This window comes from Phaenicophaeus curvirostris, chromosome 8 (assembly GCF_032191515.1).
Source record: "Phaenicophaeus curvirostris isolate KB17595 chromosome 8, BPBGC_Pcur_1.0, whole genome shotgun sequence".
Classification (NCBI taxonomy): Eukaryota; Metazoa; Chordata; class Aves; order Cuculiformes; family Cuculidae; genus Phaenicophaeus; species Phaenicophaeus curvirostris.
Window position 1 is genome coordinate 28,506,184 of NC_091399.1, and position 26,823 is coordinate 28,533,006.

Below are 26,823 nucleotides of genomic sequence, written 5' to 3' on the forward strand. Positions count from 1 at the left end.
TCCTAGAATAGTAGTACGACACTTCACCGCAAAGTATGTATCACTAAAAAAATGATATATGCACTTTCAGCAGATTACTTCATTAACAAAACATGAGCTCACCTAGCAATGTTCCAGTACTGATGTTATCAGTGGCCCAGATGTTGCTGTGGAAGTCAGCCCAAATAGCAATGTTCCTTATGCAAAGAGGATAGGGAATCCACTCATTTTAATGAGGTTTTGCAGTTAGAAGTCAGCATACACCCTCCTGCTCTGCATCCTGAGGATGGTTTCTATATTTTGTGGATTTATGAGGAGAATTTTCCTATCTTCTCTGAGAAAATGGGCTTCCTTGTATTTATATAACAAATATAGTAGTTTATTGAAATGGGTGAGAGAGACAGAAAGAAATGGAGCAGGGATGAAAGCTGGGGAAATGAACAAAACAATGGAACAAGGGAAGAAACATCAAAAAAAACCCAGAAGTGGATGCAACATGGGAAGGAGAGGGAAAAATAGGAGGAAAACCCCCAATTCTTAACATAAAGATAACAAACAGGACACAGGTTTTTTTAGTTCCAGAATGCCAAGTTCTTCCCTCCCTATTCAAAATCACAACCCCCTTAAATGCAAGGCAAGGGAAGGCTGGACATCAAGCAGAAGAAAGTACAACAGAGACTCCTCAATAAACACTGGTGCTGCTGCCAGTGTCTGTGCAGCTTTCACACATCCAGTTCCCCCACCTGCAAACTGGAATAACACCATTTAGCTACACTGCAGGGTACTGAGGATTTGCAGGCTGAAGTTTGTAGCCCCATGCAAGAATTGTAACAAGATTTTTTCTGTAGCTAAGTAGTTTTGTTATGAAGTTATACAAAAACCAGTGCAAGTGGACAGGCAATAGCACAGTGCTCCATCACACGCAAAAAAAACCCCACAAAAACCAGCCAGACAAGATGTACTGAAATGCCTTTCTGAGTTAGATTCAATGTAGAATATACTAACAAAGATGGAACATCATGCTGGACACGAGGGAGGTCCCACAATGAAAATCCTCTGAAATACAGACCACCTAAGTGATTTGCAACAGAATAGTCCCATAGATTAATATTATAATCACAGCTTCAAAGGTCAAACAGGCAAGTTTGGGCACATGCATAAACAAAGCTGCGATTTCTGTAAATCAAGCTCAGGGAGAGAATAGCCACGCTAAACCAGACTGATAAGAGCATTCTATCATAGCAAGCCACTAAAGATGATGTTAATTTTCATTGACTAGTGCTCAAACCAGTTTATCTTCGGGTAAAAGCGAAGGAGCCAAATAATCTAACAGATAACAGCGAACTCCATCACCATTTCAAATTAGCATCTGGTTACTAATATTGAAAGCCCCACTCCCTTCTCATGTCTCTGATCTCTCACTCCATCAGCTAATCTTTACAACATATGAAAAATGAGCCCGTCATGAGGAACAGCTGATACAGAGAGAATCAAGAATCGAATAACAAACAATGCATGTGCCGAGAGCTGACGCACCTAGACTTATCGCTTGGAGGGAGATAATACAGAAGGCTTTTAATTATATCATCAAAGCAAGGGAGAAGGTTCCAGGAGGGGCTGGCTGCAGATGGTTAAGTGTTAATGAATGCCGGGTTGGGTGGTTTATCAAAAGAAAAAGACTGGATATATATCGGAGAGGGTCACTGTAGAGATGAAAGTTGTAACAGCCATTGTTGGAGTTCTTTAATGAGTGAAGAATGTCAAATGTAAACCCTCTAAGAATCGTACCAATTACTAAATGAACTTTGGTTCAATCTAGCAAATGTAATCAAGCACAAGTAATTAAAATACATGGTAAAACTCCCATTGGCGCTGCCACTATAGTGTCTATTATTGTCTGTGCTCCCATGCAAGGGAGGGGGTTGCTCCCAGTTGTGAGCTCTAAGTGTTATGTTAAGTGATGGCAGATTTTAACCCTAATGATCAGGCATGGAGGGCTCCCTGGCAGAAAGCTGACAACAAGGAGGCTCGGAGAGATCTGTGGAGAAGTCAAGGAAAGATCAGCAATTAATAGAGCAATTTCAAAGAACGCAATTTAATGTGTAAAATTAGCTTTTATTAGCACATAATTCCACAAAGTCCTCATGCGGGATGAGAGTGCATAAAGGTCTGCAAGAGTCCTTAGAAAGGTCTATGCCCGTAATTCCTGACACGCCATTGTGAAATAATAAGCAGTACTAACAGGATTGATGCATGCTTCGTACGTGGCATTGCTTTGAAAGTGGAGCCTGGAGCTTTTTTCTCCCTGATAACCTCTCAGGATTTCCTCCCTCGGGGAAATCAAGCACTGATAGAGCAAACTTCCCCTGTTTCAAGGCAGAAACATGGACAATTGTTTCAACTGTAAACTAATTAAGAGAGATTACCACCAAGAGCTGGAGGTTCAAACCAGCCCTGCACTCCCACTGACAGTGTGATAATGCCAGGCTGGGGTCAAAATCATAAATCTGAGGGGAGCACACACAATGCTTAAAGCCAAAAAGCCTCTCCACTAAGCATGGGATATTGCCACATTAACCTCACCACCTCACAAACAAACTAGCTGAGAAGGAGAAATCCCATGGCCTCTTTCCCTTTAACTTCATACAGCTGTTGATGGAAAATATGAAGGTCTTTAAACAAGCTCAAAGACCTGAGGCTGTCCTAATCTGAGCAATAACACAAAAAATATCCAATCATACCTGCTATTAATATGACTCCTGAACCGATATCTCAATTACACCCACCATGGACTTACAGGGTACTAGTTCATCTTCCTTCTCGTCCCTCCAAAATAAGTAAATAAATAACATCACGCTGAGTGCAAACTACGCATTCCACACTCATTTATGTTCTAATTAATTGCATGTAGCTCACAGTCCATGTACCCAAACAGTCAACCACATTCTTCCTGTCCTCCACACTACACGCTGTATTCCTGAGTGAAGGAGCACACGCTGCTGACCCCATCCACGTGGAGGTGGGCTCTCACACTCATATAAAGCCAGTGTACAGACCAACACGGCGTCTCCCAGCAAAAGCCGCCAGACCACCTTTAATGTCTCAAGCATTCCGACTTTTAAAGGAAAAAAAAAATCCCTAAATCTCATTGCTCATTTACGGGACAGCTCTTGGCTGTAAACTCACTAATAATAAAAGACCACTGTTACACTGGCGCTTCAAAAATCCCAGACACCTTATGACCTTGATTTTTTTTTTTTTTTATGCAGTGCTTTTGGCCAAAAGGATCCGTGGGATGGATGAATGTCCCACTGTGTCTGCCCACCAGTGAAATGCTGCCACCTCCGGGCTGAACCGCAGCAGCGGTAGCGGCGCAGGCCAGGACACCCTGCACTGCCCTGCACCCCTCTTCCGAGCGGCTTTGGAGAGGGGGCAGAGTTTAAAGGATGCTGCTTCTTGGGTGGAACGACCGGTTCAGTTCTGGCTATAAGGAATCATAGAATCACCAGGTTGGAAAAGACCCACCAGATCATCGAGTCCAACCATTCCTATCAAACACTAAACCATGTCCCTCAGCGCCTCGTCCACCCGTCCCTTAAACACCTCCAGGGAAGGTGACTCAATCCCCTCCCTGGGCAGCCTGTTCCAGTGCCCAATGACTCTTTCTGTGAAAATTTTTTTCCTAATGTTCAGCCTAAACCTCCCCTGGTGGAGCTTGAGGCCATTCCCTCTTGTCCTGTCCCCTGTCACTTGGGAGAAGAGCCCAGCTCCCTCCTCTCCACAACCTCCTTTCAGGTGGTTGTAGAGAGCAATGAGGTGATGTGAGAGCTGCTGTGGGGAGGAAGGGGCATGGAAAAGCAACCACCCAAGATCTCCAGGTGGTGTAGGCTGCTACGACGCATCTTACAAAATGTGCCATGGGTGATCGTGGCTTCTGTTTCCTTCAGTTTTGTACCAACCTGATGTACAGAGACAGGAGGGGGTGAAGCACTTCGAGCCCTTGAGGACCTGGCAAGGGCAGACAGACCATGTTCGCAGCGTGACTGCCCACTCACTCATCCATCCTCACCGCTCCTGCTGCCGAAGAGCCATTGCATCAGCAATGGGAAGTAGTTTCCAAAGGAAAATGTTTTATTGATCTAATGACCTAAGTTGCTTAAAAAGCCTTCCAAATAATAAATATTTTTCATTTAAAGCCTTCACCGTGTGCCGTTTCCCTTTGTTGTGTTATATTATTAATATCCCCATGGGAGTATAATACAAACTATGAATGTACTTCTGACAAAAACATGCTGAAAACTTTTTGGTAAAGGAATCAACTTTCGTTGGAAAGCCAAAAACTAAATCTTTTTCTCTACTATAAAAAGCACCAGTTAGCAGTCAGGACTCAGGATTAATATTTGTTCAAGGTCAGTAATGGTTTGTAATAAGCCTGTGTGACCTCCCGTAGAAAAGGGTCATTAACTTGGCACCAACACCACGTTTTAACGTTAACATCCCTCTTGACTTTGACGCTGAACAGCAAGGGTGCTGATGGCTGCACGGCCGACTCATCCCATGACCTTATATAAAATGTTTTTCTTCATCCTGCTTCAGCTTCCCCCCACAAAAATGAGAACAGCAGTGATTCCTCACCCACCCCAAGTTCGAGGAGTGCTCCCTGGAGGTACACAGCCACGTTGTTGGATGCACGTGCATCCCTCTAGGAGCACAACAGACACAGCTGCTGGGGAAAGCACTTCCCTAAAGGTGGTTTTAAGGGTCTTCTCTGCCATAGTGAGTGCTAACAGCTGTAGGAAATAATGCAAGGGCTGGGATCCCCACAACCCCCTTGCCCCTTTCTCTCTTTCCTTGTCATCCACTGAAAATACAGAGAAAATGCAAATATTTTACCCTAGACACTTCCATACCAGACTCGAGTCTGCTAGAATACCTCAACTGTTCTGTAGAAACTGGGAGAGCAAAAGAGAGACCCAAATGATAATAAGTCTGGTGTTTGGTGTGAACAGAAGAGAACACACTGCGAAGGAGGGCGGGGACTGCCAGAGACATTATTAATAGGTTTTACCCTTGAGCTCTGGCAGCTACTTGTTCTATACACAGAGGAAAAGGATTAATCAAGCCTTGCATGTAAAGGTTCTTTCTGTGGCGTGCCAAAATATTTAAAGCAGTATATACAAAGTGTAAGCCTTATTATTATACACATTCAATGTAATCATCTTATGCTACAGTTAAGTCCAGGATGACAATAAAGTAGATTATTGTGCACTATAACCAATTCAATTCCAACACAACAGGACATGGCTTAGTCACTTGGTTCAGATCTGGTATTTGAGCTTATTTTTCTTATGCTGGACTAAACTGTGATTTAAGAGATTTAATCAAGCTTTGGGAAATGCTTTCTTTGCTAAAGAAGGAGAAAGAACTAAAAGTCTGCACCTGGCAACCCTAATAATTTCCAATTTTCAGCTCATTTTGCTTCATGGCAATTCACCTTAGTAGGTAATTGTTCCCTAAAATCACTAGGGCTGAAAGGATGACAAGAAGAAAAAGTTTTAAGAAAAAACCGAAGCTGGAGAATTATGCAGAGGCTACTGAAGAACAGCAGCTCCTGCTGATCCCTCCTACACCAGTTCCCAAAGGGCTAAGCAGCAGACATATGATATATTTTCTTAAATAAAATAATTACAGTAAATGCATGGGAAACGGTGTAACTGAATACTGGGTCAAAGCTGTAGGTCACTAGCAATATATGGCAAGCTGTAGGTCACTAGCAATATATGGCAAGCTGTAGGTCACTAGCAATATATGGCTTAAACACAGCAAGGCTGCCACAATTTCTTTACGTCACAGACGTAGACTGGTGAGGTTGGTGTCACTTGTGGCTAGAACATAACATCCATGATCTGCAAGGTTTTGGGATCCAAGGTAATCACATACCTTCAGACTACTAAAGTACACAGGCAAAAAGAAACCCCTTCTCTCCTGACCTTAAATTCTAAGTAAAAGAAGAAGTGGAAAAAACAAAGTGGAAATACGCATTATAGAATGGTTTGGGTTGGAAGGGACCCTAAAGCTCATCCAGTTCCAGCCCCTCTGCCACGGACAAGGACACCTTCCACTGGATCAGGTTGTCAAAGCCTCATTCAATCTGGCATTTTATTTCACAGGACCCAGAAGCAGGACAAACCAAAGCTCTCACACATATGTTTGGATTTCCCGTTGAGAGAAGCTTTCCAGGTACCTCATGAAAACCACCAACTTCTGCACCATGAGTTTATTGAGATCAAAAATCCCTCTTTAAGCCTGTTACTGTGCACAGGCCATGCCCGATCACTAACATCTCTTTACTAGGATCTTCACTTAACAAGCAAATGTGCTCTGGTGACAGAAGGTGTATGTTCATGAGTCTTTCTTTAGAAGATATTTGCATTCAAAACAGTTTAATTTCATGGGACTGGAAAACAGCCTGACAAGGGTCCAATGACAAGTCATTAGGGGTAGCAGGAAGAAAAGAGGGAGAGGAGAGAAGAAATAAGAGAGCAATACATGGTGTGTGTTAGACAAAGCAGCATCTGATTACATCCAGCACTTATAGTCCAGAAAGCAAGAAGACACGAGCTTCTAATCCAAAGACGGGAAAAACTCCAAATCATGAAAACCTACCCAAATCCAGCCTCTGTAGGATGTCCTCTGCAGTAAACCCAGCAATGCTCATTTCCTTCATCTGTAAGTGATTGACACTTAGGTCCTACTCCTCAAGGGTCTGTAGCTTCCTCAGATGATGCTTTGACCTGTGTATCCTTTTGACTTCCCCCTGGAACCTACGCTTCTGTCTCACTTTTGAGTCATGACAAGGTTTTAAGCTGTACCTATTCACATCTCAGCTCAGATAGGGACATCACACGAGAAATACATAGATACTTGCATTCTTTTCTAGTTTAAAAGAACGCATCTAGTTTAAACTATCATCTCATTTAAACTACACATCACCTGAAAAGGTTGGACCAGATGATCCCTGAGGTTCCTTCCCACCCAGCATTCTATGATTCTACGATTAATTTGTCAGCTAATATTTTGACAGTATCAAGCAAGAACTTCATTAAAACAAGGCCTAAACACCAGCAAATGTAGCATTCTTTTTGTAGAATGACGGAATTTAAAACCAAAGAACCAAGGTCAGACTGAAGTCACTTGCAGACATCTCTCGCCTTTTCAACCCCAATGAACTTTGTGAGTAATTTTAGTAGATAGCTGGTGTTTTGTAAAACACCCTAGAAATACCATGGGACGATGAATGTAAATACCAGAGGGGCAGGGCAGGGGAATAGGAAAAAAAGACAAGACACAGAAAAAATTTATTGTTACCACAAGAATAGCTTAACATCCACCTAAAATCCAAATCTGCTTTTTTTAAACGAGTAATTACAGTGGTTACAACCACACTCGATTAGTTTCTGGTTAGACCAGATTACTCATGATTTTAAATCTCCAGATTTGTTAATAGCTATAACAGAAGTTGCTGCCTTACATTACGGTATGAAACTGAGCTTAGACCTCAATTTGGAGCACTACAGCATTAAGCCCAAACAACTTTCTCATCTTTCACTGATTACTAGGACCTGAAGAGCTTCTTAAGGCTGGGCGTGAGGATTTTCACTCCTTTTCAACAGTGATAATACAGCAATTAGAATATTGCAGAGAAGGGAAGAAAATCCTGGTGAAACCAGTGCTATGAGACAGTACTTTGAGCAGTGGGTTACCTTCTGTCCCTGGGATGGTCACTGCTGACTGAGAAACTTCACACCAACAAGAGCTGTTCTGCACAGCCCAGCACGTGATAACTCACTTCAATCTGTAGGTGGGAGCTGCCTTTATAATGAGTGTAAGATAGTCACTGCTCATTTAGAACAAAAAACCAACACATGCTTGAAGGAGAAGCTGTCTGGACAGCTGATAAGACACTTGCTCATCTGTGTATCTTCAAAACTTAAACACTTTTAGTGTTTCAGCTTCAGTTACGAAGTCCAGTTTTTGGCCAAGATTAGCAAGTATTTTATCGCTGTGATACGGAGACATCAGCACACGACTTGTCTGGAGACCGTGTGGCTTCAGCAATGCAACAGAAAGGAGAAACGTCATTGATCTAGACTTCAGTGATCCCTAACAGAAGCAACAGTAGCTGCTTCACCTCTGATGACAAGGTGGTATTGAAAAGCAAGAACGAAGACAAGCAGCCTGTGTGGCTTCTGCCACCTGGGATAGTGAGTTAAACATCACAGCCTAGAAGCAATAAACTGGCCATGGCAAGTAACAGAGTTTGGATGCCTCCATGATTTGCTCTTAGAACACCTCTCTGTACAAAGCCGAGAATGGCAACAAATCTAATCCTTCTCCTTTTCAAGACTAAACCCATGGTAGGACAATTTCCTCATCTTGAAACTCTTAGCCTAACAGGAAGAAAAAGAAAATGGGTAGTGGATGACTTGAAGATTATCATACACAGTTCTATGGCAACCTCAAATACTACTAAAACAAAACGACCTCTATTCCCTTCTTGCTAGGAAGGCTGGGACTATTCCGTCTGTGGTTGTGGACTGCTTCAGTGTTATCCAACTGCATAAACGAAACTAGTGTCAAAAATAAGTTTTAAATGACTTGAGGTTTACAGGAATTAAAGAAGGAAAAATTAAATTTGAAACTCTGCTTGTTTACTAGCACTAATTAAATATGCCAGATTTCTGGGCAGGCTTCCTAGCCTGTGGCTACTACGTTACTGGATTGTAAAACAGTCAACAAGTACATGAGTACAAAGCACAAATACAATAACAGAGATTTCGTGTTCAGTCCTGCCCTTAGTTTATAAAGAAAAAAAGATTTAGAAACAATCTGTAACTATGAAGACCTGTGCTAACCCTCTAGACTATATTAGTAATATAAAAAAGCACCAAGTCTACAATCGTTGCTTTTGCAGAGAACAGTTTTAAAAAAAGCAGAGAGAGGCAAGAAACAATAAGCACAACCAGAATGAACAGGAAGCCTTAAAAGACTGGTTTACGTCTAAAAATCCCACGCTTCTGGGCTCTGCCTTCAAAATAATTTGCTATTAAAAATAAAAGGGAGTTTTTGCACTTCAGCAGACGAAGTGGGTCTGATTATTCACACCACGGAACAGCGTGAATACAGTACCGCTCACAAATAGTAGATTTTATTATTATATTAGGAAGAAATTCTTCATGATGAGGGCGGTGAGGAACTGGTCCAGGTTGCCCAGGGAAGCTGTGGCTGCCCCATCCCTGGAGGTGTTCAAGGCCAGGCTGGATGAGGCCTTGGGCAGCCTGGGCTGGTGGCAGGAGGGGTGGAACGCGATGGGCTTTGAGGTGCCTTCCAACCCAAACCATTGTATATTGGAATTCACCAGAAAACAGGTTTCTTCTGAAGAGCTAGAATTTCACGTTTAATGGGATCAAGGGCCACATCCATAATCGTGCAGTCCATTTAGACTCTAAAACTCTTAAGACAGCTACTATCTTTACATTCTACATTTTAAAGGAACCAGCACAATGAGCTCATGGCCTACGAGGAAGCTATAAACCAACCCAGAAAGAGCAAACTAAAGCCAGCCTCAGCTAAATGGAGCCTCTGGAGACTGCTCATCTCAGCATGCAGCTGCAATGAAACAGAATAAAACGCAGTGGTGCCTGCCTCATCCCCAGGCAGGCAGGAGCAGGAGGAGAACAGCAAGATCCCATGGCCTAAATGCTGTTCTTTGTACATCCTTCTTTCAGGAAAAGCTCCCAATTTACTTTCCCTGGTTCAGCCTTTTCTACAAAAGCAGCAAACAGCTCTTAAAGAAGAAACTCTTGAGGACAATGTGCTACCTCGACAGCTTTAAAATGAACAGCCTTTCACAGCAACTCAAATGAATGTGTGTTTCCTTGCTCAGCTTTAAGGAAACCAGGAATTATGCCTCAATAAAATTTCAGCAACGCAAATATTCTGCTGTAAAAAGAGGCATAAACATATACCTCTCCAAATTCCAGAATCACGTACATGAGGCAAAGGGAAATGATATAAAAATAACTAGGTTTTTGTTTACATCTCAGATTTACAAGAGTAATTCCAGAAATGAAGTCGTTCCACAGAGGCATTGATTTAATTAGCCAGCACAGCACATGCTTTACTTGTATTTGGACCTCTGATGTGCATTGATAAAAAAGAAACAAATACATAATGGATACACACTAAATAATTTACAAAACTTTTTCTATGCCCAGGTGCAGGTAAGAATTCTCAAACACACTTAACTGGGCTCTTCTTTACATGCAAATGATACTTTTTTAAATGTACAAAACTATGCATGTTTTCAATTAAAAACGTGACTGGATTGAGTGGATCATATATTCTTGCAAATCATCCAATAACCAAACACCAACTGAAGCCCTGAAGGAATTCCTGGAAGTGCAAACCCCACAGCACAACAGTTCTACTTCTGGCAAGGAGAATCACCTCTCCTTTTGAAACAAAGTTTTTTAGTGTTTGATGGGAACGGTTGGACTCGATGATCTGGTGGGTCTCTTCCAACCTGGTTATTCTGTGATTCTGTGAAAGCTAGAAGTGACAGCAGGCTGTAAAAATACGCTGTCATTCAGCAACAAAATAACTGCTTTAATAAACAATACTCAGAAATCATAAAAAGCGTAATTGGTGAAAATCTCAGCTAAGTAAAGCAAGCACAAAATGATCAAGTAACAGAAGAGCATTTGCTTTTTACTTTTTGATAACTGCTGATTTCAACTTTTGGGTCTCATTATTCAACCAGATGACAAAATCAGTTAGTCACAGATGTGAGGCAGGATCATCTTCAGGACACAAACACAGGCAGCAAGGGTGACATTTTTGCCTAAGGTAACAAATAGGACTATTAAGAATGGGTTCTCATACACTTTTTTCACTGTATTTTGATCCAAACTAGTACAAACTTCCTCTGGTTGTCCTTCTTTGTGTTAGATTTAAAAGCCAAGAGATAACAGAATTTGGGGAATAAATATTTGGCTGAGAGTGTAAGTAAGAGGCTATTATCCATGTCTGGAGATAGCATGCAAGTTCAAGACAGAGCCTACCTGCAAGGAACGCTTCTGAAGATCAGCAGATTTCTCTCTCCTCCCTGTAACTTCACATAATTCTCCACAGTTGCGGCTCTACCCAGCCTGCAGCGAGCAGGGATCAACATTTTAGACTAACAAACTTCCATTTAGAAATCAGATCAGCCTTCACAAAGATTTGCCCTCAACATCTTTCACCTGCATGCACTACAGTTGGCCTTTACTCTCCTCCACATGACCAGCTGTGACCTCAGACCACTACAGCATAGCAAAACTTCCCGTAATCCCCACTCATTTCAGCTGCTGATGTGCTGAGCAGCTCTGTTCAACCTTCACCTCTTCACCACACTGACTTTTCAGGCACCAACCCATGATGAAAACCACTCAGCAGCTACACGTCAGGATATCTACAAACCTTAGGAAACAGGAGTATCCTAAGATATCTGAGATACTTCCATTGAGACGTGAATGAACACCTAGAGCCAGGTTTCTTATTGTCATCGTAGGAGGAGCTGAAATCAGCAGTAGTGACACGGGCATGTGGCAGGTAAGAGACTGAAGCCTTTCAGAAGTCCTCAATAGAACCTGAGAGTCACCTCCACAGGGGACTCAATTCCTTTAGGAAAATCATGAAGGCAGTGGCCGGAAAGAGCATCAAACAAAACTAACCTTTACATTATTGTACTGCACTCTGCTTCTGTCACTTGAAGTCTCATGCTTGGAACTAAACACTTTTTCCAGAGACAGAAGTTCATCTCCTTGGAATCCACTGCCTTGAAGATGGTGAATCAATCAGTCATGGCTTCAAAACACAGAAACGAAGGAACAAGTGAAGCAACAGATTTCTTTGCAGCACGCTACTCAGCTGTGCTTCAGCTCTGGTTTGGGGCATTTCTGCTGTTTGTGGCTTCCCTGATCTACACGTTCACTACATCTTTACTTACCCACATGACCTTTAGGGGGCCACTATTTAGCACAGCAATATCACCTTGTTTCACTACCAGAACTCGTCATTCAGAAAACATTAACACTTAATGCACAAAATTTGAATGAAGTAAGCAAAGAAGCAGATTGCACACAGCAGCCCAAATCAACTCGGATCTTTTAAAGCAGATCACTCATCGGAAATTAGGAAAAAAATTTTCACGGAAAGGGTCATTGGGCACTAGAACAGGCTGCCCAGGGAGGGGGTTGAGTCACCTTCCCTGGAGGGGTTTAAGGGACGGGTGGACAAGGTGCTGAGGGACATGGTTTGGTATTTGATAGGAATGGTTGGACTTGATGATCCGATGGGTGTTTTCCAACCTGGTGATTCTATGAAATTGTTGTTATGCTTCTAAAATGTTTAGGAGTAATGAAAGCAGTCTTTGGAGTGATCATTTTCTGAAGAGAATTACTTTTCTACTCTGAAAAGTACATTACTTGAAGAACTATAGAAGATGAACTCTTGTTGGATATTTGTATCTTGCTTGAAACCAAAAGTTCTGACAAAAGTTGCACATATGGGTAATAAACCCACGATTCTTATCTCCGAATTTAACAGCTGCCATCAGGTGGCCGAACTGGAAGTGGAAAGCAGCAAAGAAATGCAAGGATTAAGAAATGTAAAACACTACTTTCTCTCCTTCATCCAGAGTAATACGGATGTGAGAAAGCCCAGACGATGTAATGTTTCTGCACCAGAACTGGCTCCTATCAAGTCCTTTTGGTACCTTCACGGCGTGCCCCAAGCTCAGAGCTACTCTGCCTGCCCAGCTACACTGCTGCCAAGCCAGCCCTCGCTTGTTAGCCCAGGTGCACTGCTCCGAGCTGTGCCAGACTCAAACCAGCGTTAGTAAAACCAGTTCATGCTCAGCTATCTACAAATTTGATCTTGTACACTCAGGACTAGTGGCTTGTTAATGCAAAAGAAAACATATTTCATTTTTCACTGTACATCCAGAGCTTTTGAATGAGAAACTGGAAAACGTACACTGAAAGGAAATTAGAGACAGAGGAGTGATAAGAATAGCAACGCATGACAATGTAAGACACAATAAACTATACAATACTGCATTTAAATACTACTAGGGTCCAACATACAGAAATGCAAGTGCTGAAACTGAAAATCTAGGTTTAAATATGAGCTGTAGCTCATGCTGTATGCCGTGTTACATCAGCTGCTTCCTGCAGGTCGTTTTAACGAGTACTATTCCAATTCTAAATGTAGGAAAGCCAACAGTTAATGCCCTGTACTCAGAGCAGCATTTTACATTTACAGTCCTGATGTAAACATTCATGAGTTATGCCCCTGCAAGACAGGAAAGTAATATTTCGTTTTAAAAAGCAGAGAAAGAATGAGAGACAAACACTAAGTGGACTTCCCAAGGCCACAAAGCCAAGTAGAGAAATGAGATCTCCTTGTATATTAATTACAAAACATTCTTAATGCAAACAGGTGATAGCACATCCATTCACACATTAAATTCTACCCTCCCCTGCACCAGATCACCAGTAGAACAAGAGAACTCTTCCTCTGTAAACACGCAGGTTGCTTATTTTAATGGTTCTCTATGACAATCACACAGATTAACAGTTCTATTTTTCTCCAATGACAAGAACAGATTACTGAGAAGTAACGTCAGACAACGTTTCTGCAAACTCTTTAAGTCAACAGCTGTCCAGGACGTAAGAAGTCATTTTTTACCCCAGGGATGAGGTTATCCCTGTCATGTATGAAAGCCTGGAATCTCTATAACAACCCTGGTATCATAACCCCTTCTTTTCAGCTGACAAACATCAAGGACATAGCAAAAACCTGCCAAAGTCTACTTTTTTTTTCAGGTTGCTTCCTTCATATAATAACATAAATCAGAAAACACCCAGAATCTTACTTTCTAGAGCTATCATGGGGTACGTCCAACACAAACACAAGCAAAAGGCATATTCCTTAAATCTGTAATATACACTATTTTCTCAAAGGGCAAGACACAGAAAAAAACCATACCAGCAAGCACTAATTTGTCTCACCGATCTATCCCCTCAATAGCCAGAGGGTACTTTTAACTACACTGACTTAACAAAAGAATCTAAATTGTATAAATCAACATCTCAATTAACATTTTTTTTTTTAGGAAGAGTTACGGAAGAGAAACAGAATGTAATCATTTGCTACACAGTGGCTCCAGAGGTCTGGGAGAGAGTGCGAGAAGAATGGGGTTGAATGTGGGAAGGGTCCATTATTCTTTCAATAGCGTCTGGTGCTGCAAAATATGTGCTTGCATACTTTCCTACTTGAAAAGCTTAAGTCTTCATCAGCTCCTTGGTCTGGGAAAATAGCAGGCACACAAATGCTAAACCAGGGATCTAGGAAGGAGATCTACCTGAAGAACAATATTTTTCAAGTGGCCTTAGAAGTGAAAAATGGCTATAAAGAGGACTCTAATTCCCAAGGGATTTTATTCCTTGTGTCTGGCTGCTGTTCGTCAGGTGCAGCTCCCCGCACACATCCCCAGCACATTCTAATGCAAGAATGGAGAGAGGGCCTCTCTGAAAATAATCACACTTGCTGAAAGACCTGCCCTGCATAAATATCTCTAACAACAGTACAAACAGAAAGCAGCCTTCTTGCCCGATACTTCAGTTGAAATTTATGGCACCGCTGGCCGCGATTCTGTTATTACTATTCTACCTGGCTTAGGCTCAAAGTCACAGGAGTGGGAATTTCAGAGGTATTTTCAGAAACACTGTAGCTCATTTGGGGGGAAAAAAAAGCACAAAAAAATAAATACCAAATTCTACAAGTGCTGTACATATACATTAGTAAACAAAGCTATATATTACACATATATGCACACATGTATGAACACATGTACCATAGAGATGGGGAAGAGAAGTCAGGGACACATGTGGCCTCTGAAATGATATTTAATGCTACACCTTGGGAATAATAAAGCAACAGGGGAAAAAAAAAATCAAAGGGAATACTGAAAGACAGTCTCTTGTGCCCTAGCAAACATCACCAGCTGCTGGAGGATTTATATCCAGAAAAACTAGAAGCTGAGCTTTACCTTGAATTTTTCTCGCTTTCTTACTGGTTTGCTTCCAACTCTCAGAGTTTAATTAATGTCCTTTTCTGTCTGAAGGCCCCAAATTATTCCCTTTTCAAACCTCTCTGTACTGACTGACCTAGATTTTTCAAAATCTTGAGCTTCCACTACCGTCAATTATGAATACTGCCCCCCACGTGCCTTTTTAAAAGATTAAGGGATTTCAAGATGATTGACCCGAGCAATACCAACAACTACTGCCAGCCAATACACGGGTACGTATCAGTTATACTTAGGCTGAGTAACTGTGCAAGATACAGCATTCTGCATTGCCAGTTCACAGATCAAGGTCTAACAGCCGCCTTCTCTCAACTCCTAACACAGTATTTCGTATTTGGTAGCTCAGGAAGGAGAGAGACCTATAAGAAACCTCTAAGATGCGTGGATAAGAAGTTTTACTGCTTGTGAAAGGAATCTCTGTCTAATCTTCTCCACCCAGGGAAATGGTGCAAGAAATTTGATGAAGAAAGGAAGGATTTAAAGCCAGAGAAAAGCAGGATTTCTCAAAGCAGAAATGTAGAGGATATGCTGCCCTTAGGAACAGATCTCTGCTATTTACTCGATCTACTGGAAGAACTCCCGGGGAGCATGTCTTAGCAAGAGAAAGGAAAGTTTGCTATGCTCTTCATTTCCTGTGTAATTCCAGAAACTGCCAGCACAATGCCGGTTGGGGAGAACCACACAAGGCTATTCAAGAGGGAATTCAGCATTGTATTCAGAATGAATGGAAACATTTTGAAAGATACATATTTGCTGCAAGGAAAGTAGAATGTGAACCCAATCAGGATTGCGGGCTCACATACACCTTCAACCTGCTGCTTGTATATTCTGACTCTTTCCGTTCTGACTTTCACAATATTCTTGGCAGTGCCAAACATCATGGTAAATCACCCAGTTTAGAGTTCACAGTAGCCATGAAGTAAATGTAATAAATCGGCACTAAAAATATTACACAACTACAAGTTCAATTGATACCAAGTGTAGCTAATTTTAATGGAGATGTTATCCCTTCAGTGCATCCCTGCAAATTAGTGTTTTGGGATCTCAATGACCAGGATGATGGAGAGGCTCTTCAAAGTCCAGCTTTCTTAGAATAGACTAAAGGAATGGTTCCTTGCAAAAATCCCAAGAGTATTTCCCTCCAGCCCACTGCAAAAAAACCCAAGAGAACAGTAAGGGAATCACGAGGTTTGTTTGGGCTTGGGATCCAGGACCTCAGCCCCAAGCAGGATCAGACCTTTTAACTGAAGAGGAACAGTCATATGCCTCATTTCACCCTTACTTTGCTTTAAACTAGGCTGTTTCCTCCCCCCCATATTCCACATTGGCTGATAAATTCCCCAACGGCGGGTGTTAACTAACTCTGCATTCCAGTCTGCTCTGCGTCATGGAGTTCCACATCCCGCTGATGAGGAACACATGGTGGACATGTGGTAGGAGAGAGCCTGACAGCACTTGCACAAGCCGGGATAACTCCTCTGACCCTTGGCTTTTTTTTTCCCCTCTGTACCATCCCAACAGCACAATGAGGAGTCTGTGCCCCTATATCACATACTGGTCATTCCGAGATCACCGGACACAAGGTGAAACTCTAAGGTTTCCAACAGGCAGATATCCCAAATACACACCATGGCTGAAATTATACGTTACAAGCAAATAATTGATCATTCTGTGTCTTGCCCCTAACCTGACCATTCTGGGGAGTTTTTTGGTCATACAGGTTACATCTGGATCAACCGTCACAAGTGACGGCTACACTTCCCATCAACTCTGCAAAATGAACAAACTCACAGTGTTGCTAGAAAATACACAGTGGCAACTCTACTAAAATATTAAGACATCTTTCTAAAACGAAGAGAGTGTTTGTCATCTTTTCAAGACCGAAGCCTGGCTTACAGTAACAATGAGATCCAACTTCAGTGTTGTCCAACCTGATGACTCATCCAGAGCACTGCATTTACTAAATCACATGGACTTGAGGGTTTCCAAGCAATACAGTCAGTTCTTCTTCCTTTGAAACCTCCAAAAAAGTAAAACTGAATCACAGGCTTAGTGCTGGTCTGAGACCCCAGCAGACAGACAGACAGACAAATGACTAACAACAATGCAACATACATTTACTGACAATTAGTAACCAAAAGCTGAGCCTCACACTCATTGCTTTTAGTCTTACACATGCTGTAATGCTGGCAAAAATCCTGCAGTAAAACTAAATCCGTTGCCAATAAGTCTTTCCATAGTTACATTCAATAGAAGTCCTTGTGAATTTTCCAAATTCATGACTTCTTACCTGCACAGGCTGTCAAGACATGGCTTGACCTTTCTCTTATAAATAGGACCTGGATATGTTGTACATTCCTTTCAAACCCCCTGCAATTAATGAATAAAATAACATGGCAGCAGAAAAATACAATATAATCCTGTGGAAGCAACAGTATTAAAGTCAGTAACAGCAATATATTCTTTAAAATAGAAAGTCAACGTCTCACAAACTGCTTTGATAGTATGTTCATGTTTATTATAGAAACAAAAAATATAAAAGCACTAAATTTAAATGTTTTCCTTATATTTGGCTACATCCATTTCAGAAACAACAAACAGCCTTAAAAACATTCCATTTCTGAAGCTGAAGGCTACACTCATTCCCAACATATTTACAGAAAAAGCAGAGCAAGTTGAGCAAAGTTTAAATGCATAATTAAAAGGGCAAATTTTCTGAGCAAATGAACGTCTTTTAGTTACAGCAGCTACTTTTAGAGAACTGAGAACCTACTGAACAGGCAAGACTGCCAAGGGCATCTTCAGAACATCTCCTCCCAACTTGTGGCTCAAACAACAAGCCACAGGCCAACCTCTTTATCTGAAATGTTTGGCAAAATCCTCTTTTGTAAAGAAACATGATTAAAGCTACACCAACATTTTTAAAGCGTGGTTATAGCCTGAGAAGTAAGTGTGTAAAAATCGCAGCCTCTTATTCAATAGACCTCGTCCCTCTGTTTTGATTCAGAGTCAGATCCACTTGCTTTACTGGCTAAAATAACTTTTTACAACTTTCTAAATTCCTACTAGCACTGTGAAACCAATTCAGTTCTGGGAAGGGGAACTAGATTTTTTTCTGGCTTGTGCATCTGCAAGAGGATTATTACCTAAATCAACACATACAATTTCTACTTTTGTGATGGAGAAGCCAAAAAGAACCTTACTTATTTTATGGATCCTAGTTAGAAAATTCTATTTTTATTTATTAAAAGAGCAGATCTGGAGTAACTGCAAGAGCGGATCTGGAATAACAGGAAAGATTTGAAGATCCACACATTTCTCTAAAAGTCGCAGTTTAGAGAAAAAAATAAATAGCCAACATAATGCCATGGTGTTCATCAAAATATCACTTTAATACAAAAGAAACTTAGTATCAAAAATTTGCTAATAGTGAAAACTAATGATTTCTCCAGCAGGAGAACACCTGGTGTGTTCATCCTGTAGACAGCTTAGTCCAGCAAAGAGTTTTTGCTCCCTGGTCTGTCATGAGTTCCTCCTCAAGATTGTCCTGCTGACTTGGGTTACTGCTTCCCTCCCTTCCCTACCAGCAGGCACTGCTTGTGGGGACTGCTCCCTAATGCACCAAGCAAACGAACCAAGTTATCAAAGTCCTATTGTTTAATCTATTAAAAGAAACGCAACTCAAGGACGAGAGGGAATGGCCTCAAGCTCCGCCAGGGGAGGTTCAGGCTGGACATTAGGAAAAAAAAATTCACAGAAAGGGTCATTGGGCACTGGAACAGGCTGCCCAGGGAGGGGGTTGAGTCACCTTCCCTGGAGGTGTTTAAGGCACGGGTGGACGAGGTGCTAAGGGGCATGGTTTAGTGTTTGATAGGAATGGTTGGACTCGATGATCCGGTGGGTCTCTTCCAACCTGGTTATTCTATGATTCTATGATTCATTTTAACACAAAGCTCATACATCCAGCTGTGGGCAAGCTGGAGGTGGTGGCTCCCTTAACAAGCACAGCTGGAAGAGGACATCTGCCCATGATCTAGTTTTGGATGCTTTACACAGTGGAGCATCGGCCTCTACCTGTGCCACTTTCAGCCTTTCTCATGGAAGTAGATCTAAAAAAAACCCAAAACAACAAAAGAACCACCATCGGAGTGGAACAGTTTTTCAGAGACATGGGTTTCCCAAGGAGGGCAGTTTCAGTGAACAGAAACGCTAAGGAAGTTGCAGTGTGTTTATATAGGATCCACTTATTTAAAACAAATTATCAGCAGAAAAAAAAAGGCCATATCCCAAGGCAACAGAAAGGAAATCAAGTGTATCAAAGCTATTCCTAAACTCCCATTACCTATTCATTTGGCAACATCAACTTTTAAAATTACACTACACCATTCATTTTTATTCTCAGGATGCAAGGGGAAAAGGAAGAAAAAACTCCTCCCCCCCCTCTGTTTTTATTAAAATATCTCAAAACCAGATCTGTATTGTTACTGCAAGGTTACAACGTTAGTACTGTATATATTTATAGATGAGGTATTCCTTTCTGTCTGAGGCACATGAGGTAATAAGTAGCTGGAATTGTCACGATGATTTATGAACATATTCTCTAGGAGAAGCCCTGCACCTGCGTCTGTGCAGACAGAACACCCACGAAGCCTGAACTCACCCTTACGCAGCCCACAAGATCTTAAAAGGAAATGCTCCAAATTTAGACCTGCTCCAACAGGTGTCTTTTACTGTCTCACTTTGCATGACCATAAATATCAGAGGTGGAGCAAAAAGCTTCCCGTCCATTGTAATTGTGCTTTGAAAACAAATACCTTTGCCCCCTCTGAAGGCAAAGGCAGCGGCTATGGAATTCTCATCATCTCCTCACTCCTTCATCCTGCCAAGACCCAAGTCAGAGGGATGTCACCGGCAAAACCAGGCTCCAGGGATGAGCACATAACTTCTTTTTTTTTTCTCTTCAAAGGGCCCTAAGCTGGCTCTGAACCTCCCCCAAACTGTATTTCTTTCATTCCAGTATCTCATCTTGTAGCTATTTGCCAAAGTGAATGACATGTACAGGCTGTTCATGGCTTTTTATAAGCTCTCATTACCCAAACGGGGAACCATTTCCTTGAAAATGCTTTCCCCGGCAACACGAGTCTCTCTAGGCACCATCAATAAATTTGTCTCCTGGCCCATCCTGATGCACAGCAAAACGTGCCTGGATGGATGTACGCGATACAGTTTTGCACTTGTTTACTGGAGGCAGGATGCTACCTGTGGGACTTGTCATCAGGGTGATTAACAGCACAGGAGAAAGAAAAAAAGACTAATTTTAACTGTTGAGTGGAAAGCCTTGTCAGATTTGTTCTGGCAAGCTAAGGAACAAAACCCAGGCTCCTTTCTGTGGGGTAACAAGGAGAGGCACTCTCAAAACCAAAATGGTTATCCACAACTCACAAAGCTCCAAACCAAATTGAAACAACAAATCCGGAAAAGAAATCCTAACCAAACTGAGAAAGAGAAGAACAAGTTATACCATGAACTCAGAAATCCTATTAAAATGTTTCATTCTTACACTTCCGATACTACAAAATGCCTGAGTCAAGAGCAAATCAATATTTAATAATCAACAGGTACTCAGGAGAATGTGTGTTTTCCCCGTCCCTCCCCAGCAGCTGCTCTTTTACGGCAGGAAAGTGAAGAGCGTGAAATGCAATGATAGGAAAAAGGCAAAGGTCAGGAAAAAGGTTTTTCTTCAAGGATTTAAATTAGCATTCTACAGCTTTGGATGTTTTGTCAACACAACTTCCCTCCTGTGAGGAGGGGAAACCAAAGGTCCTTTGAACCATTTCTGTATGGGATCTAGATTTTTACCAGTAACAAGATTCCTAGCTTTAAAGGAAAGTTCATCTTCCATCTTCCCGTTCCTTTCACCACTCCCTCCCTGTCCCACCTTCCACCTCCGTCCTTAAAGAGGGGGAGAAAAAAGAAAACAGAAAAAGAAAAGGATCTGAAGAGCAAAACAAGCACTGAAGGAGTCCTAGAGTTCATGTAACAAGACCACCATAGCCCTTCAAAGAGACCATTAAAAGCAAAACAAACAAAAGCAACACCCTTAAGATGTCTATTGTATTGTACAGAGGAAAAAATGACTGTACTGGAAGCTCTCCCATCTTGCCACAAAGTCTGTTATTTCATCAAAACAAAGTCCAGAGATCAAGAAATGGCCAACATGAAATTCAGTAGCTGAAATTCAGTCAATTCAAGTGATCCATGAAGAAAAACGAGATCAGGCTTGCTCTTTCCTTTTTTTTCCCCCCTCTCTTTGCTTTACTATGATATATTAAAAAAAAAGACTTCAAAGATCACTTTAAGCGTCGCTTTTGTTTCTCACACGAGAAAGTCAGGGCTTGAGCAGGTCTAGACAACACAGCGGTTAAAACATCATTAGCTGCCAACACTTTGTCTTCCTAGAGCTCCCACAGTTGTTCCTACCCTGGAATTGCCTCATTTGGAAATACTTGATGATTTCCATATACTATTTTGCTTCCCTCAGAGCTTCTCCAAGATGGCAGCTGTAAAACAAAGAGCGCACGAGCATCCACAGCAGTTTCTGGTGTCAGAGCCTCACCCAGGTGCATACTGGTCCAATACTTCTGACTGATACTTCAAAGCATCTCTCTTTTATTTTTTCCCCTTCTTTTAAACACTTAGTAGATCTTCTCTCTTTGTGCTTCTAGGCTATCTTATCATCCATGGGCTTTACTCGGAGGTCAGCTAACACTTTACATTAGCTTTGGTAGCTCTGCATATGGAAATGTAAGACAGACCGGGGGACAATACAGACTTTTATACCATCTGCGTATCATCAACACTACATTTACCAAATCCTAAACAGTTATGCTTAAGAAGATCTACTGAAGACAATGTAATTGAACAGGTGTTCCTGAAGGCAAAGTTTGGCTTGCAGGATAAAGCCTGATTAATTTAGCTATAGGGTAACAGGAATGAGAATCCTCTGGTTAGATGAACCTGTAAAATCAGAGGTCAACTAAGATCCCATGTGTTACAGCAATTTCTAAGTCACTACATCATAGACACTCGCTAGTGCCGGCAAGAAGCCATAAAGACAAGCCCATCACTAATGGTAGATAAAGTATTCCTCCGTAGCCCAAGAAAGATCTCTTAGTCTTTGTTTGCACAAAAACACAGAATACAACAGTGCTGAAATTCCTATGCTATTCAGATCAGCTGCTGTATATGTACAGAAGGCTTGCCTGCAGCATTGTCCCTGCTGTGCCCAAGAAAAACCCTGGAGAGAGTGGGAACACACTGGGACAGGCTCTTTCCATCGCAGCAGTTAACAGGGCTCAGTCTTGACCACCTTCCTTCTAGGGTAATCCTCAAACCTGGGCAGAAGAGGAGTCATCTTGCTGTGGCAAGATGCAGAACCTCCCTTGCATCTGGTAGTGGGATGTTGATGGAAGGATCACACCTAGTACGCACCAGAGGCACTTCCATAGAAGAGGTTATCTAGGAGCAGACCCCAGATGTCCACATCCTTGACTTACAAGGTCCACAGGGATGAATTTTCCAGCTCTCAGATGGCTGCCCCGCAGGTGTCTGATCTCACAGAGGTGAAAGCCTGACCATCAGCCTGGGACAGACTACAAAGGCTGCCTCTCAGGGAGCGAGCAGCACTTTCCACAGTACATGGCAAACAACATGTGTTTGAGAAAACTAAAATCACCATACAGAAGAGCGTAAAGAGCAATAAGCCATCTTTTCTCCTTCTGCTAATGGATATGAACTATGCTGTGCAGGAAGCTCAAATGGACGAATTTGTTAAATATGCCAGACTAAGTCCTCGGTGCAGTTCAATGGTGGATATAACATGGATTCTCCAATTAATCTTTTTGGGCCTGGAAAGACAGCTTAGGTTTTGTGCTTTGTGTGCACAGCAGCGTCATGAAATCCCAAGAGCCTCTCTCAGATACTCTGTAAATTCACTTGGGACTCAGCCAATGAGACTAGCATGTCATTTACAGACATAGGTCTACCAACTTCTGAATCTCTGATCTAAAATGTGTCTGAACTGTAGTGACACTGGCTTCATTTTAAGGACAGTTAACTTTTCACCCATTCCTTCTCTTTCCCTGGAATTTTTCACAATAAAGGTATCAGACAAGCCTATCAACTGGTTGTAATGATGTAATGAATAATAAAATAGTGCTCCCTGAATGTTGTAAAAGCTGCTTTTCTTCCCTTCTCATCCTACTTTTTCTGTAACCATTGCTCCTAGTCCACTGTTATTTTCCCCCATTATAAGTTCAATTTCTATTACAAGGACTCATAAGCTTACTTCTGAAGGATGGATCTTTTAATGACAAGTTCTTCATCCAAGTCAGCTTCATTAGCCATGAAGAGCAATCTTTTTCCTGTGTCATCCACTCCAATGAAGTCGCGCTGCTCCACTGAAGTAGAAAATCAAACACAATCATTATATAACCCTGTCTGAATGCAGGCTGGAAAGAAAAATGGGAGCGCCAACCATCCCCAAAATTTGAAACACTAGGTTTCAGACTAACCCAGCAAATCAATGAATTTGCAAAAGCTATTCACAATATTTATTAACATCTTTTCAACTACAGTAGCTGATACATATCATGACATTAAAAGCACTGTCCTTGCAAGCTTTTTGCATCCTTTTTATGAAGATGCCAACTACAGGTCCTGGCATGCAACATTCCATCCTGAGCTGTGCTTTCCTTCTCTCTCTCTTTTTCATTTGTTTTTGTTTGGTTTGTTTTGGGTTGTTTTCTTTTGTTTTAAAAATAAAACCTGCTACCTTGGTTTACACAAAAACAAAGCCAAGGCAAGCAGAGAGTCCTTCAAAACCCAATTGCTTCTTTGTCATCACAAATCACTCCACATCAGAATTAGGTGGTCTGGAGAGGGTTATGATTTCAGTTCAGACAACTCATCTCCTATTTCAGATAAAGACTGATAGCAATAGAAAATGTAATCACATGCACAAGCAGACAAAGTGAAGATTATAGGACTCCTACCACTGATGTTTCTGTGTGGGTTAACTTGGTTTAAATATCTATTTATAAAGCTGCCAACCAAGAGAATATCTAATAGTCACGTATGTTATTGTGGCAATTCCCATCTACTGCAATCCGTGACTGCACATCAACAATGACTCTGGTCTACTGTTATGTAAATCATTTGGTTTTGAACAGGTTTCCATAACGTCTGAACGCAGTGGTGGCAGCTTATTCTAACTTGTGCTTTGTAGTACGAGCCATCACTCTGGTGGTAAACATACACTGATCTTTACAGGAACACAGGCTGAATGAGAAGGCGATGGTATAGCTCTAACAGAAACCTCTTTTCTCCTGCTAAATACCATTATTTTGGGCCAAACTGGCAAATATTCAGTGTCCTAAGTTCTAAGCCCTTAACCACACTAGGGTAACGGTGCACTCTGCAAGTAATTAATTCCCTAAGATCTTTTCTCACCCAAACTATTTCTAACCCTATTTCCCCAGTTCAGCCTCATCCCTCATTTTACTTTTACCTGTTCCTTCAGAGTTATCATGTATCGAACGACTACCAAATCTAGGCAGCTGTTGAAAGGCCTCCTATTGGCAGTCTTTGATCCAAGCAATCAAGCACACCCTTTGCAGAAATTCCCCCATCCCTTCTCCGAAATTAATCACACAACAAAGACACACAAAACCAGGGCTGACTATAAAACACTGACAAATTAAGTACTATTGGGATAAAGCTCACTTGCCATAAAAACTCAGAAATAAGTCTTGAAAGCAGTGCTGATTCTCATGCTAAGGAGAGCGATGAAGGGGCTCATCAACCATCGCCACCAAACTGGGATCTTCTGACAGAATAGAAACACAGCAGGGACCAATATTCCTCTCTCAAGATACCGACATATCTCTCAAAGTTTATGTTGTGGCTGCCCATATTGTGACCATTCCTACACTAACATAACATATTACGCTGCCATAGCAAAGCTCTATGCAATAAGAGAAAGGGAAAAACAAAACTTGATGGAAACAGGACCAGCTACATGACTGCCACCAAACCGGTTTCTCCTGCTTGTGTGGATAAGTAAGAAACTGGCAGTGAAACCATGTGAGAGAGCTGTATTTTCTTTGTAGCAGATACCACTTTTTTCCCTGTACACTGGCAATAAATAGCATTACTTTTGTAATTCAGAAAAGACAAAACTTAATAGTAAAATCAATTACTCAGAGATACAAGAATGCTGTCTCAAATCACACTGCATTACTTAGTGAGGAAAAAATAAAAGGAAGAACGAATACACAAGCAGTTTACAAAATCCCTGCAAGGGAAGTATGAGAAAAATGTTAAAGCTGCAGTGATGCTAACAAAAATAATCATTTAAAGTATAAAAATAGAATGCAGGATGTGTTTTGCCTCCTCATAGTAAATAAATAAGGATTTGACTCAACTATTGCAATTTATTAATTACTGTAGATCCCCATCAATTTTAAGGGCAGTTATGACCTAAAGAAATCATGGCAAGAGAATGGAAGTTGAGCATTACAGTCATGAGAAGAAATAATTTTCATTAGGTTTTCTAAAATGCTTTTTAGTCAAACATAATTAATTGACATTTGGGAAAAAGACACCTTTGTAAAAGAGTCAGTATCCCCACCCTTTCATTAAAGGGAGAGAATTCACACGATGCAGGCTGCGAGACCACCAAGAGGTCTTCTGGCAAACACAGGGAATACCAGTGATGACATGCCTGCTGCTTTCAAGACAAGAAAAACAAGCAGGGAAGAGTCACCATCCCCATCTTTCCTGCCCTTCTTTATACAAAGAAAGGTTTAGACCCTCTTTTCCACTCGATCCCTTGCAGGCCATCTTTAAGCACATGGCTGTTTCTAGGTGTCTGAATTCCTGACACTCTTTGTTTATTTGGGTTACTACCACTCACTAGCACTTTGCTTTTCTTTTATTATTACTGCTGCCATGCCTCTTATTAATCAATTAAAAAAGCCAGTGAGATTGTTATTGTCACTATATGATCCCCTAAATAAGAGCCAATAAACTTTACGCTGTAACTTGCAGCTGAATTACATTAAGCATTTCAAGAAACCAGTATGATTTTATAGCTGCTTGACACTGAAACTCATGCAAATTTAAAAACAGTTGCTTCTATCACTGTTCTTGAATGTTCAATAACGTCCCAAGAGCAACAGCTTTGCATGACTCCGTGTCATATGCAAAATAATAGCCTTGTGGCTCCTTCACAAAAAATGAATTAATTTGTACAAATAAAGCTGTGAATGTATCTAGCGGCTCCTCAGGATAAAGGATCCATTTCCTAATACTAACACTTGCAACAGCACACTGTGAGAACACAGAAGCATTTACAGAAGGAGCTAACAGAGCTGCATACTAAGAAAAGTTGCCTAACACAATCCATATTAATATCTTGTCTTCAGTTGCTTATAGCTTCATCACATTTTAACTGCTTGGGATGAAATTTCCAGTGCCAGGGACTTGCCTTAAGAGAAACATTTGGAAAACTTCCATGAAAAAACAGGTCAGTGGCTCCTAGGGCTAAAGAAAAGAAGTGTTTAACCTAAGCTTAAACAGTTAGGTGGCCC

At 41.4% G+C, this 26,823-nt stretch overlaps 1 protein-coding gene across 2 annotated transcripts in view; it reads right to left on the reverse strand.

Annotated features, from left to right (window-relative positions):
- EIF2B3 (eukaryotic translation initiation factor 2B subunit gamma) overlaps window positions 1–26,823 on the reverse strand; it is a 104,292-nt gene that overhangs the window by 51,704 nt on the left and 25,765 nt on the right. For both annotated transcript variants that reach the window (XM_069862972.1, XM_069862973.1), the window contains exon 5: window positions 23,520–23,631. In XM_069862972.1, coding sequence (XP_069719073.1) covers window positions 23,520–23,631 — 112 coding nt within the window. The remainder of the gene's footprint in view (window positions 1–23,519; window positions 23,632–26,823) is intronic.